The sequence below is a fragment of the Mya arenaria genome, chromosome 12 (assembly GCF_026914265.1).
Source record: "Mya arenaria isolate MELC-2E11 chromosome 12, ASM2691426v1".
Taxonomy (NCBI): domain Eukaryota; kingdom Metazoa; phylum Mollusca; class Bivalvia; order Myida; family Myidae; genus Mya; species Mya arenaria.
This window is the reverse complement of record NC_069133.1, coordinates 23,119,779-23,133,857: the sequence shown is the minus strand read 5'-3', so window position 1 is coordinate 23,133,857 and position 14,079 is coordinate 23,119,779. Positions and strand designations below refer to the sequence as shown.

General features: G+C 34.2%; 1 protein-coding gene across 1 annotated transcript; it reads right to left on the bottom strand.

The window, feature by feature from the left end:
- Window positions 1-6,568: 6,568 nt before the first annotated feature.
- Window positions 6,569-8,000, bottom strand: LOC128211743 (uncharacterized). Its single transcript, XM_052916776.1, has 3 exons — window positions 7,624-8,000; window positions 7,096-7,177; window positions 6,569-6,768 (listed from the first exon to the last, which is right to left on the bottom strand). Exons 1-3 carry the CDS (start codon window positions 7,720-7,722, stop codon window positions 6,584-6,586), a joined length of 366 nt encoding a protein of 121 aa, XP_052772736.1. The 5' UTR covers window positions 7,723-8,000; the 3' UTR covers window positions 6,569-6,583.
- Between the last annotated feature and the right edge of the window lie 6,079 nt (window positions 8,001-14,079).

Sequence of the window (14,079 nt, the reverse complement as noted above, 5' to 3'; positions counted from 1 at the left end):
TTCAACAAGTTTGGAGTGTTTTTGACTTGAAAAAAAATAATTCAGTTTTGTCTGCATTCAATTTTAACATGTTTGAATTCATCCATGATATGATTTCTTTTTGGCATTGTTCAACTCTCGTGATTGTGACTACCTTTGATGCTTGGTCAGTTGGTTTAAACGATAGATAGAGTTGGGAGTCATCTGCATAAAAATGGTGGTTTAGACGATGATTTTTACAGAAAGACCCGACCGGCTTAGTGTACATCGTGTAGAATTTTGGGCCCAGTACCGATCCTTGAGGAACACTGAATTTCATAAGGACCGGTTCAGAGAGTTTGCCGTCGATGCATACCGTTTGGTAGCGGTCTGTTAGGTATGATGCGACCAATTGACGAGGTTTATCTGCAAATCCAAAGTCAGTTTCGAGTCTTTGAAGAAGGGTGTTATGGTCAATGGTGTCAAATGCAGCCGACAGGTTCAGCATTACGAGTACTATAACATCACCTGTGTCTAATGATTCGAGAATGTCGTTTTGAACTTTTACCAATGCCGTTTCAGTTGAATGAAATTTCCTGTATGCTAACTGGTTTATTTCATGTAATTGATTGTCTGTCAAATGTTCCTCAATTCTTCTGTTTACCACTTTTTCGAGGATTTTTGAGAGATATGGCAAATTTAATACTGGTCTGTAGTTCTTGAGTATGTTTTTGTCAAAACTAGGCTTTTTACAATGGCCTTATTCGTGATGCGTTAAATGATTTATCCACGATTGAACTTTGTAGCGAGCTGGTAACAATTTTCAGCAAATTTGGTAGAAGTTCGTTAATACACGATTTCAGGAGCCATGTAGGAAGAGGGTTTAGATCACAAGATTTGTCAGCTGACTGTTGAACAAGCTTTTTCATCTCCTCCTCTGTTGCTGGAATGAAATTATCCATTCGCGCAATATCACGTACTTCTGTTCGTCGATCTTCTGGTACTGATTCACTTTGATGCTGAGATGAAATGTTCGTTCTGATTGTTTCTATTTTATCTATAAAGAAATCGCTGAACTCCTGTGCTAGAACTTCTGGTTTCTTACCCGGTGGAAGTGCAACTTCGCTTGGGCCTTTCAATAAATGTTTCGTTAATTTGAACAAACTATTTTGGTCCCTTGATTCTACTTTCTCTGAGTAATAATCAATTCTTGCCTTTTCCAACATGTTGTTAACGATTGCGCATTGGTTTCATTACATTAAATGGTCAACGTTGAGGCTTGAAATCTGCCATTTGCGTTCAAGCTTACGCTTCACATGTTTGTCACCGTGAAGCTCATCCGTTAACCATTGACAAGATGGTCTCAATGTGATGGTTTTTAAATACAATGGCGCGTGATTGTCTATTAAAGCAGAAAGTTCACTATTGTATGATGAGACAAGAGTATCTGTATCTGACGTGCTCGGAGACAATTTCAAAAGATCGGATGATAGAATATCAGCTTTGAATGAATCAACGTCAATCGACCGAAGTCTCCTGTATGTTAAAGTTTTCTTTACCGGAGGGGGCTTCGCAGCAAGCGCATTGAACATTACTGCAAAATGATCCTTCGCTATTTTGCCAGAGCTATCTGATAATCCAGGATCGGTCACTACAACTGCAGATACTATGTTTACCATGTATCTGGTGAAGACCACGTCTATGACAGTGGACGTGGGTTGGCCCATTCACATCGTTGTATTCCACTTATCGCAATATAGTAGTTATCTACCTTGCTTTCGTAAAATTATAACAAGTGTTTTAAAAGAGTAATTTGTATACTAAAAAGGTTTTAGGAAGGACTTTTGATCCGGGGGGTCGTATAAAATTGTCGTGCATTTTTTCAGAATAAACTCTTTCAGATCAAAACGCAGAACAAATATAAAAAAGGAAGTTGATTGACATAATAGACAAAGATATGATTGTTCAGTACTTTAAAGGGTAACAGCGTGGATAGAGTTACCCTTGTTAACATTTTTGTGCGAAATAGTTGATGATGTGCTCACACGGTTATTCAATATCTTATTAGAAATACAGTAGATCACAAGCTTATCCATTAACCTTCCACAGCATTACAGATTTGTGAGTTAACAACGACGACGATTACTTTAGCAACGTAATAAACCTTAGCTATATAATCATATAGATCTAGTTCAGAACAGAATTAATATTAAAAAAATACAGAAACAAGCTCAGTAGCCAAAATTTTAAACATAAACATAAACCCATTATGTTTCATTCATTGATTTATTGAGAATGACTTGCCTAATTATATTATCTTTAGAAAGGAATGTAGACGTCCACGTAATTACATCACATGCTTGTTTTTGTAGAACGTTTGATCTTCTATAAATCGCACGCTTTAAAACAATCTTGAAGAATTTCAGTTTTGAAACTGAACAGACATTACGTCATCATTTGATAATCCGCCTGTTGAAAACACATTACAAACTCAGATAGTTGGTGGATCCGGGGTTTGTTAATAAGGCACTTGACTGTCTACCCAATGGCTCTTTCCCCGCCTCGCATTCAAAATAGCAATCATCGTACGTAAAGGACATAAGTCCCCATGAGACAGTGCCATACACTGTCGAACGTTAAACAAGAAAAACTGTGATACAAAGTATCACAGCGGGCCCACAACAGATCTACCATGTAAATATTTTGAAGTTGATGATGGCTGATGTCGAGTCAAGGCTATGAAGGGATTAAAAGAGACCCATTTTGGTAAAACATTAGTCTATGCACAACTGCAGTTTATATTAAATATTTCTTCCAGGTTTCAGTACAACTATAAGTTTTACAGGGGACAAAGTTTTGTGACAGACAGACAGCACTAAATCAATATGTCTCTTGCTTACTCGGAAAAAGACATACATAAGGCAAACCAAAGCTACAGCACAAGCACAGCTGTAACATTGCTTTTTTATTTATTTTGGTACCCATTTTTATATTCAGTAACAATTCTCGGGACATTTAGTTACTTATATTTAAAATAAGTTTCAATAATATATTAGTTAAATCACTATGTAAATTGACACTAACTTTACAGTGCACCAGAGTCAAGTTGTCATTTATGTTACATTGGCCAGTTGAGGAATTGGTCAGTAACTTATCAATACGGCAGTATCGAGTTTCCCTAAAGCATACATTGGTCAGCTAAGAATTTGGTCTTTAAATTCTGAATGAGGCAGTAATTGGTCATCTATATGCACTGGACCATGAAATGTAATGACCATACAACAATTCAAAACCCCGAGGGGCTTTGTGCGAAATGTGACAACATGCCTTTGAGGCTTAATAGCTATACAAGTTAATGAACAAATAATAAATAAAAATGAAAATATTGCACTTATTTCGCCATTAATGATTCATGCTTTATTTTTTACATCATATGAACATTTCATTAGCAACAGTTTGCATTGTTTTCCACAAAACTACTTCGAAAATACAACAGATTAAAGAGAAATCTATTTCATTTAAAATGATCAATAATGAATTGGCAAACAACATTCTTTTGGTCGTTCTTTGATGTAGTGCAGATAGTTTTCCACAAGTTGTGAGGCTAACATTTAAAGCTACATTTACAATTAAAATAATTGGTTCAAACAATTGTGAATGAAACAACTAAAAAAGTAATTTAATCCGTGATATCTTCTCATCTTTTCACCAAACTAGCAAAAAAATAATATTACTCAATTCATTTCAATGAACTGCCATTTTCAATAAAAATACACAAACATCCATCTTTACGTACACTTTAAGGAGTATATAAAATAAATTAAACAAAATAAGTCTTAAAAAATCTTTAATTTCCAAACTTATTTTTTTCCTTCTTTGTCTTTATGGTCAGCAATTGGTCAGCAACTCTACTCTATTTCTATATCGTCAGCTAACTCGTCAGCACTTTAGTACGTGCCCAGAAACGGGATTGGCGAACAACATTTCTTTGATGTAGTGCAGATAGTTTTCCACAAGTTGTGAGGCTAACATTTAAAGCTACATTTACAATTAAAATAATTGGTTCAAACAATTGTAAACACCTAAACAAGTAATTTAATCCGTGATATCTTCTCATCTTTTCACCAAACCAGCAAAAAAATAAAAATTACTCAATTCATTTCAATGAAATGCCATTTTCAATAAAAATACACAAACATCCGTCTTTACGTACATTTTAAGGAGTATATAAAATAAATTAAAAAATCTTTAATTTCCAAACTTATTTTTTTCCCTTCTTTGTCTTCATGGTCAGTAATTGGTCAGCAACTCTACTCTATTTCTATATCGTCAGCTTACTCGTCAGCACTTAAGTACGTGCCCAGAAACGTTCCGAAAACAAACGTACGAAAGACATCTCTGTAAAAAATAGACTGTGTCTACATTATTAATGTCAAAAGTTATACTGTTTATTTAATGACGAGACAATCATTATGGTAAGAACGACAACTCATGTATTCAAGGGAAAAATTGACTGTGTCTACATATTCAGCTCAAAACTACTTGATTTTTTTAGGAAAAAAAGATGCATATTTTTAACCAAGTTCTTAAGTCTCCATAAACCTTTTACTCACCACGTATTAAATATAGCGGGCCGCTGCAGCGGCCCGCAATAACCACAGAAGTTCTTAAAAGGGTTAGATTCTGTATTTGCATTATCAGCCAAACAAGGCAAATGCCCGTGATGATGCAAAAACGCGTTGTATAATGAACGCGAACACAGTAAGTTAAATCTTAATGATTATGAGAAATACATTACATTGATTAGTCAAAAGACTCATGTCGCCAAGTATCGTGCAGACATTAATTATATAGTTAAGCAGGTTATATTAATTACATGTATTCATTAATAATTAGTTTTCAAATATGCTGTTCATGATATGGACGATAATAAGCAAATAACTGTATAAAATAAATGTAGTTATTTCCAGTTACGAGCGGCAGCAGCAGATGTTCGGTCTACAGAAGGATCCATCGCAGCTGTTGTACCGGTACATATAGGCACTCTTCTGTCCAATAATACCCCATGGTAGCGTAGTTAGGGGAGTGTACACCTGTATAGAGTTAAAACAAGTCAAACTGAAACATAGAAAGTTCTTTTTCTTACAGAAGACTGTTTACAAAACATCTTGCTGTAAAAATGGTTAGAAAATACTCTAACCGCTTACGTATCTCAACTCTTTGGTTTGATGTCATCAGTTTAAAAGTTTAGCTTCTTGTATGGTATTGAAAATGATATTGAATAAATACTGTATTAAGATGTGTGTGTCCTTTAGTACGACACTCACGGTAATCCTGCTTTGGGAGCTGAGGAACTAAATAAAACTATTAAAAATCAATAAAAGTAGGTCTAGCTTCAGCGGTATTGACATGTTCGGTCAAATGTTATGAATCGCACATACTGCGCCCTGCCTGTGTTTTGCTCTAATTGCTAAGAATTTGGCATCTTTTCCTCTTTTTCACATTTACACACGTATATTCATCTCTCGATTTAGGTTTTGGCATGATTGGTCGAGTGAGTCTTTATATTTAAGGGCTATATAAACTTAACTGTTACGCAAAACTCCATTAAACAAGTACGATGTATTCGTTTCGTGATATTGTTCTCAACTTATTTCGTGGAGTATACATTTCGGCTTTCAAATTGTATCGATAGCAGTTTTACTGTTTTGTGGACAAAAAGTTATGACTTGGTCCCAGAGCCTACTGGAGCACACGTTATAATCATATACAGTAATAACATGTGTACAGACTTAAAGACTATGAACATGTCGCCAGCTTGAGCAATTTGAAAAGCTTAGAACAGCCTCGACACGTGCATAACAAAAACATAATGAAAATGAGTTAACAAGTATATTTTAGTATACTATTTTACGATAAATACGCGTATACCTGAGGCTTGAGCAAACTTCTGCACACGGCACGGTCAGGCTGGAGCATGCGCGTCTCACGACGTACACATGTGCACCGCCGGTGTCCAATAACGCGGTACATGTGACCTGAGCCATCTGGTCACGGTAGTCATAGGCAACACCGTACTGGTCGTCCGGACTAGTCGACGCCTCACATCCAAAATACAATCATGTTTGTATCAGTTTAAGTGTAGTTTGTTTCGATTTCAATTCGTTTATGGTAGAATAATCTAAGATGAATCAATTGAATGTAAACGTGAATGGAAATATTGTTTTAACCCAACTGATGTCCTTAAACACATACCAGTACAGTAAAAAGGAGTTGGTATAAATTATTATCATTTCATTGTTCCATACTATGTTTATCAGAAGTATTTTGAAGAAGAACAATCTCATTTGACTTTATAGATGAAACAATACAACAAATAATGTGTGTCTATATAAAGATATAAGCAATTATTGGCGCTTTTGCACAGCAAATAGTTGACACGTTGCTATTGATTAAAAGTCCCTTTTAATAAAGGCGAATGTTTTTATTCGTACTCTAAGCATATGTTTCTTCATTAAAGTCAAATGTGTGACACCTTATAATACATTAAAATTAAAAACATGTTTTGGAACCAACCCATAGTGTGACCCTTTAACCTATAGTATGCTCCTGAGATATGAACAGTTCAATCTAGCATAGCGTTACACGGCCGTCGCTCAGTTTCATTTTGAATGGCGACATTGTCTTTCATTAGTAGCCTCGTTCTGGTTTTGGGGCGCCCATTATCTACGTCACTTCCCTTACACTTGAATGCGCATGCGCTCCACTCCGACCAAGATCCCCATTGTTTCATTACAGTTTCAACCATATCTAGAGTTAAAAGTAGAAACCATTTAATTTGAAAAGACAATAACGCTGAAGTTAACCATCTCAAAAGTGTTGTCATCTAACGGCAATCGATTGTGTAAAACTGGTTATTTTTTTATTTATTTGCTACTATTTCTCCAATGATTTCTATCAACTAATCAAGCATTTTTAACATTGGCAAAAAGATAACCAGTGAGCAAGTTATACAAGTTTAAAGAATGTGAAAGAAATAAAAAAAATATTAATGTTTTGTGGCATTTTGACAGAAGTATTTAAGAATACTTTTTGTTACTATGATTTAAATGAAATATTATTTAAAGTAACATTTACCATCAATGAATTGTTGTTGTCTGGATATGGTGTCTTTAAGAAATGTCTGCTCCGTTTCAAGGACAGCTAGTCTTTCAACTATCTGTGTTTAAAGAAAAAAAATATGGTGTCCATGTACATATGATTCCTTTTTAACTAATTACATAACAACAATTGCGAGACTATTCGCCTTTATCGATATAATGAAGCAAGCCGCTAGGCGGTTGAAATTTGTCAAAATAGCTACGAATTCCTAACACGGGATCGATCGAGTCGAAAGGTTTGTAGTCAGTGGGTAAAATATGAACACCAAATAAGTAAATAGTTTATATTTTGCAATCTGAACATATTGGGCGGGTTTGCCCGGCCTCCTGATTCACTGCACCCGGCTCCATTATCTGACCACCTATGGGTACTGAGTTTCACCAAATTCCGTACAATTTTACTCATTCCTTTCTCTGGAAGGATGAACGGATGAAGCATTTCCATATCCCTATATCAATAACAAAGTATAACATTTATATATGACTTAGAGTTATAACAATTTACCTTTAAGTTTGTCTCCTGCCACGAACAAGGGCTCGGTTCTGGACTTTGGCCAAGCCCGGCTCTTAAAAGCCCCACGACTATCAACATATACGTCCACATTTCGAACAATGACAAGTATGGTATGCGCTTATTATAACGCAGTAATAAGCTTATGTGTATATCCGTCTTTCAACTAAAGTGTTTTTAATACGCAGTTAAGTTTTAGATTTATTTAGTATAAATATACCGTTACGCGTGTTGAGATGCTCATAACTAAGTGATGAAATACAAAAGAACTACACCGTACAGCCTTTCAATAATTGCGTCTTTGCTAAAGAATGCTTTACGAATGTTCCATTGTTTGTATCACTTATTCTTCCTTGCCTACTGTTCTTGTGTTTTTCCTCTTTGGGGTTTTTATTATAGTAAGCTTGTTTATTTCCGCGTCGAGTTTCAAAACAAAATTGAAACTCGACGCGGAAATTGTGAAGAAGCCCGACCTATATTAGAACATAAACATACAAACAAATACAAAACAAATCATGTGTGTTTTCTATAAAAACAACAACATTTATTCTTTATATCGTTAATAAAATATATATATATATATATATATGTATATGTATATAAATGGTTATGTATATATATACTCCGTTTAAACATTTTATAAGATTGGAGACATTTTGGAGTTAATTGTACCTTGTTGTACCATGAAGAGATATAAAATTGTCGTTCGTGTACGTTTTGATGACATTTAATAAAATACATGTCACTCATTTTCTACACATTGAATATTAAAGTTTGCATAATTATATATACATATTCAGTCCTCTCTTGGGTTTCCGTAATGTAGATGCCGTTTTATAAACAATTTAAGGCTAGAACATCGAAATATCGCTAATGATGTTCTCACATGAAATGTTTTATTTATACATTATGTATTTTTGCTGGATTTTACATGGATTTAAAATGTTAAAATGTGTTAAAGTGAGTTTCTAATACTACCGACCCAGTTAATTACCATTTCTATTTTCTTTACTTTACCAAACAAATCCAAAACCATGGCAGTACAGTTTGTTACAGAGGTAGCCCAATTAATTATTAGGCTCGCTCCACAGAGTTTATGAGATCGTACTGGAGACGGAAATGATTGATTTTAGCCTTTCGATTGTAAGTGTATGCACAGAAAAGTGTTGTTGCAAATTTAGAATTGAGAATTGAGAATGGTACTATTTTGACTATTATTAGAGCGATTTCGATTTATCTTTTGTGAAAATGTTTTTCTTTTACCTAATTGGCAAAAAATGTAACGAAAGAATTTAATTTGTCTATTTCGAGGCGTATAAACAGGTCAATAACACCTTTCATTTTTTTAGCATGCGCAAACGTCGATGTAAGTTTGCGCGTTTGTTTGCAAAGAAGAGCACGTTTTGACGCATCTCTTAGCAGTTATTTTACATTCTGAGAGAAGAAGCTGAAACAAAGACGGGTATGTAGTTTATGCTTTCTTTTACGGATTGAGTTATTGCGTTGTTTCTTCTATTTGTTATAAACTGACGGCTATGTGTACACTGACAAGTGGCTTTCCTCCTGGCCACAGGCGCTAGTCACATAATCAAATATTTCACAAAATCGGCCTATATATGTATATTTAAAATCGGCCTATATATTATATTAAGATATCTTAATATAGTATATAGCCCATATAGAATATTAAAAAAAGTTTGTTCAAGCACCTGTGCTCCTGGCTCTCCGTTTTTCCCCTAGAGCTACAAGTCCAAATAATTGTACATTGACAGATTTTTTTACGATTTTGGATATGGCAAATCATTCACGTAAACTTGTTTTGTACGAAAAGTGGGTAGTTATTCTGATCGGGATTCCGGGATGAAGCATATTGCCTCCATAAAATATCATAAAAACAAGAAATATTACTAGATATTGTTATTTTATATTAGTTCCGTACACAAAAAATGAATATCCAACGAATAATTATGAGTTTGATGGGTTTTCTTCATTTCATTCTGTCAAAACATAACGATATATACATGAAGAGCACCTTAAAGGCTGCAGTTCACAGTTTTACAACAATCGGAACCCTTCGGCCTTAGTCGAGTTGTTACGATTGTATTTACGAGGACTATCTCGAAGCGCTTGTCGGAGGTGGCCGAGTTATTACGATAAGGGTCGAGTTGTTTCGCTTGGCATAATTGTTGTCTGTGTCAGTCAAATTCCGATTTATTGGAAAGGTAAATCATGTGTTTTAATGCATTTTAACCCTGTTTTGTGCAAAATAGCTTTTCACTTACGCGGTAAAATAGGAATAGAAACCTTTATTATCCATTTCAAGCATAAAATACTTCACTAAATACAATATCAATATTTTTCAAATCCCCCCGGTTTTTGCACAAACCCGTTTAGACGTTAGGGATTGGAAGAATCCCGTATAACACGTCTATTATTTTAGACTACAAATGCAGCTGCTAATCTACGGCCAATGTCTTCGCACAGACAACAAGCGCAATCGTCTGAATGGTATAAAGACACTAGTTGGTCAGCAAACTTTGACTTTAAGAACATTTAATTTCCGAATTAAACGTTTAAAAAATAAATGTTTCATTTAGCTTTGAAGAACGATCTTCTTGGGGAGTGAAACATTTCTTCTTGGCGACATGTTTTGGGTTAGTTAGGAGTTAAACAAATTTTACAAAAAAACATTTTGGATGTCAAAATGCCCAAGACTACCTTTTCAACAATGTCTTTAGAGATCCTGATGATATCTTCTCAAATAAGAAAGTTATTCAGAGAAATAATTAAATGTTGTGGATGAAATTCATTTTATTTCCGAATTAAACATCAGCTAAGTTCTTGGTCAGCAAAGTTCGAAAAAAGGATGACCAGCAGTAAGGACTCGAAAAAGGCTGACCAGGTTGGTCAGCAATAAGAAATACATGTTGTTTCTAATTACACTATGTCTTTAAGTTTCACAAATGATCAAATGTATCCATCTATTGTAAGTTATATGTATAAAACAGACTTTGAAAACATTTTATTTACGAATTAAACATCATCTAAATTCCTGGTCAGCAAAGTTCGAAAAAAGCTGACCAGCAGTAAGGACTTGAATCAACAGTATTCAATTTGTAGTGTAATCTTTCTATAATGTTTATAGCAAATAAGATCAAATCATACATTCAAAAGAATGCTGTTCATTCAATAATTTGATTGTGTTGAGTATAGTTGTATTCTCATCATTCATTGTGTGAATACTGCTTTCAATAAACACTAATTGCTAAATAGAATGAGTGTCACTGTTAACAGATATTTAAAGCATTACGCACACTTTTAAGTAAAGACATATGAAAACAGAAGGGAATATTTCTTTTATGAACATCATGCATTACTCACATTATTTGTTTCTCCACTTGGAAGTTATTCATTATTGATTAAATTTTCTAAAGACCACATCACTGTAGATGTGTCTGGCATACTGTCCAATACAGATCCAGACTTCTTATCGGATGTGGACAGCACTGAAGATTTCCAGGTGATGGCAGTCCAGTCTGTTTACTGCTACCAGTGCTGCGATAAACCAGGTATATCATAGATAAATAAAAAAAATGTTCTTTATAACCCTCTAAGATAAAGCTTAAATTCTGCACTCCTTTCCTTTTTTGCCATTGTTGCATCTTTTCTTTTTATGTTAATACTGTTTATAGCAATTCATTCACGACAAGTCATCAATATAAGCAATTTTTGATAAACAACAACGTGTAATTTCACAATGCCGGTATAAAAAAAAAATAATCTACACTTCCTTTATCTCTGAAGTTTTAGTTTTTATCAATTTCAGCCTGCAGAAACGAGAAAATCGCAGATGGCAAATATCCACCCTGCAACAAGATGCCAGACACTGAAAAACATTATGGTTCTGCCATGGTCATCCTGAAGAAAAAGACTGCTTTTCACAGGTGCGCTTCTTCATGGAAAACCTGAAGAAACTGTCCAAAGTGGATAATATAACAGATTCCGATAATTGCATCTGGGTGCTATTTTGCAACTGTACTATTAATATTTCTGCTTGCCATATTTTTCAGATATTGAACTATTATCTGTCATCACTTGCATTGCCTTTGCATTAAAAACTTTTTGTCAATCACTGCATGTACACATTCTTCATATGCAACCTAAAAAATAGACATAATGGTAAATCCATGTGCACATATGTGTTTTCTTCATTCCTGTTATTGCTTTAAACAATGTCAAATACTTAAAAAACTTATTAACACAATTATTATCTTTTTAGATTTTTCAGCTCATATTTGTTACTTTAAATAAAAAATCACTTGCTATTTATCATTCCTGACAGAACATTTATTATGTGAACTACAACAGTTAAAATTTTCTTCCATTATGCACTTTTGATTTTTTTTTTATTACCTTCAGCAGTTGTAATTCACTTCTCACGGCTATTGACATTGCAACTTATGCAAACTTTAATAATTGAACTTTGCTTTTTGTTCACAAAGTTTTATAGATTATTCATGTCTCATATGTACACAACATGACAAAACATAAAATACAAATATTTAAGAGTTCAGTGCACATCGTTCATAAAATTGAATTACAGGAGACTAAAATAATACAACAAAATATCTTGACATTGTTGATAAAGGATAAAAAATTTATTATAAATAAGGAAATTAATCTTATTTACATGACTCATTTAACCTAAGAAACTATGATACATCTAAAAGGATTATCACTTATCTACTTGTACAAAGCATTGAAACGAAGTTCAAGTACATTAAAACAGGTTTTGGCGGTATATTTAACAATATCTGTATTGGAAAGTAAAAATATACACTTATTTATCTCATCCATGTTAACAAACTCAACATTGATATCCTTAGCTTTATCATATAGAGCATTTCTAAGTGGTTGGTAAGCAGAACATTTAGTTAACACATGTAATTCTGACTCAACATCTTGTTTACATATAGGACAGATTCTATCGATCACTGCCAGATTTTCATATCTGCCAGTCTCCAGACGAAGAGGTGCTACCCCGCACCTAAACTTAGCAAGTGCTGTTCTATATTTTATAGGCATTGGAATAGATACATAGGACTCAGTTTCAAATTGAGATTTTAATAGTTGATATGTTCTCAACTTATTTCTGCTACGTCCACTAGGACCAGTTGCAATGGTTATACAGTTTTTCCACGTATTAATATATAAATCCATACTATTATTTTCAACAAAATCACAAAATCTTTTCGAGAGCTGAGAATGTGTAAACAACAGATTTGACAAATCTGTTTTTTCCAACTGTTGTACAAAAATATATTGCCAGTTTTTGCATCTAGGATTTGCTTTTTTTTATTACAGTATTCATATATTTTATAGTTCAATCTAGTTCTTTCCATACTATTAAATCTATGCTATTGTCTAGCTACAGATCTCCACTGTTTCACAAAAGCTGGTCGCCAACCAAGCTCACCATATAGAGCCGCAGTTTGAGTATATTTTCCCAACCCTAGATAAAAGCGCATAGCCCTATTTTGCACCGCATTTATACTGGAGTAGGACTTAGTACCCCATATAGAGGCACAATAAGCAACAATGGGCCACACCGACCTTTCATATAGCTTTGTGAAAACATTATATGGCATGCCACCAAGACTTTTTGCTATCAGGAGCCCTAGTGCTCTTCCAGCACTTTGTGCCACAGACTTTGCAGTTTTTTTCAAAATCTTAAATGGATCTAAATCCAAAAGAAGATCTAAGTAGGTGTATTGGCTGACGACTTGTAAAGTGCTTCCAAATGCTTCCTACAGGTGCAAATCACTTCTCACGGCTATTGACATTGCAACTTTTGCAAACCTTTTTATTTGGACTTTGCTTTTTGTTTACAAATGCTTCCCACAGGTGCAAATCACTTCTTACGGCTATTGACATTGCAACTTTTGCACACCTTAGTATTTTAACTTTCGATATTTGCTAGCAAATACTTCCCACAAGTGCAAAACACTTATAATGGCTATTGACACTGTAACTTTTGCTAACCTTAGTATTTCAACTTGCGAGTTTTGTTAACAAATACTTCACACAGGTACAAATCATTCTTGACAGCTATTGACATTGCAAATAATCTAATTTTGCCAACCTGAGTATTTGAACTTTTATTTTTGGTAACAAATACTTCCCACTGGTGCAAATCACTCTTGACAGCTATTGACATTGCAAATTTTGCACATCTAAGTATTTGAACTTTCGTTTTTTGCTAACAAATACTTCCCACAAGTGCAAAACACTCATAATGGCTTTTGACATTGCAACATTTGCACTACTAAGTATTTGAACTTTCCATTTCCGATTACAAATACTTCCCACAGGTGCAAATCACTCTTTACAGCTATTGACATTGCAAATTTTACACACCTTTGTATTTGAACTTTCGATTTTTGCTAACAG

Excerpts from the sequence above, each read along its gene's own strand:
- LOC128211743 (XM_052916776.1), bottom strand. The coding sequence starts at position 7,722 with ATGTGGACGTATATGTTGATAGTCGTGGGGCTTTTAAGAGCCGGGCTT. Across the intron at positions 7,178-7,623 it reads GGCAGGAGACAAACTTAAAG|ATAGTTGAAAGACTAGCTGT; the intron begins GTAAATTGTTAT and ends CTTTAAACACAG. Across the intron at positions 6,769-7,095 it reads ACAACAACAATTCATTGATG|ATATGGTTGAAACTGTAATG; the intron begins GTAAATGTTACT and ends TTTTAACTCTAG.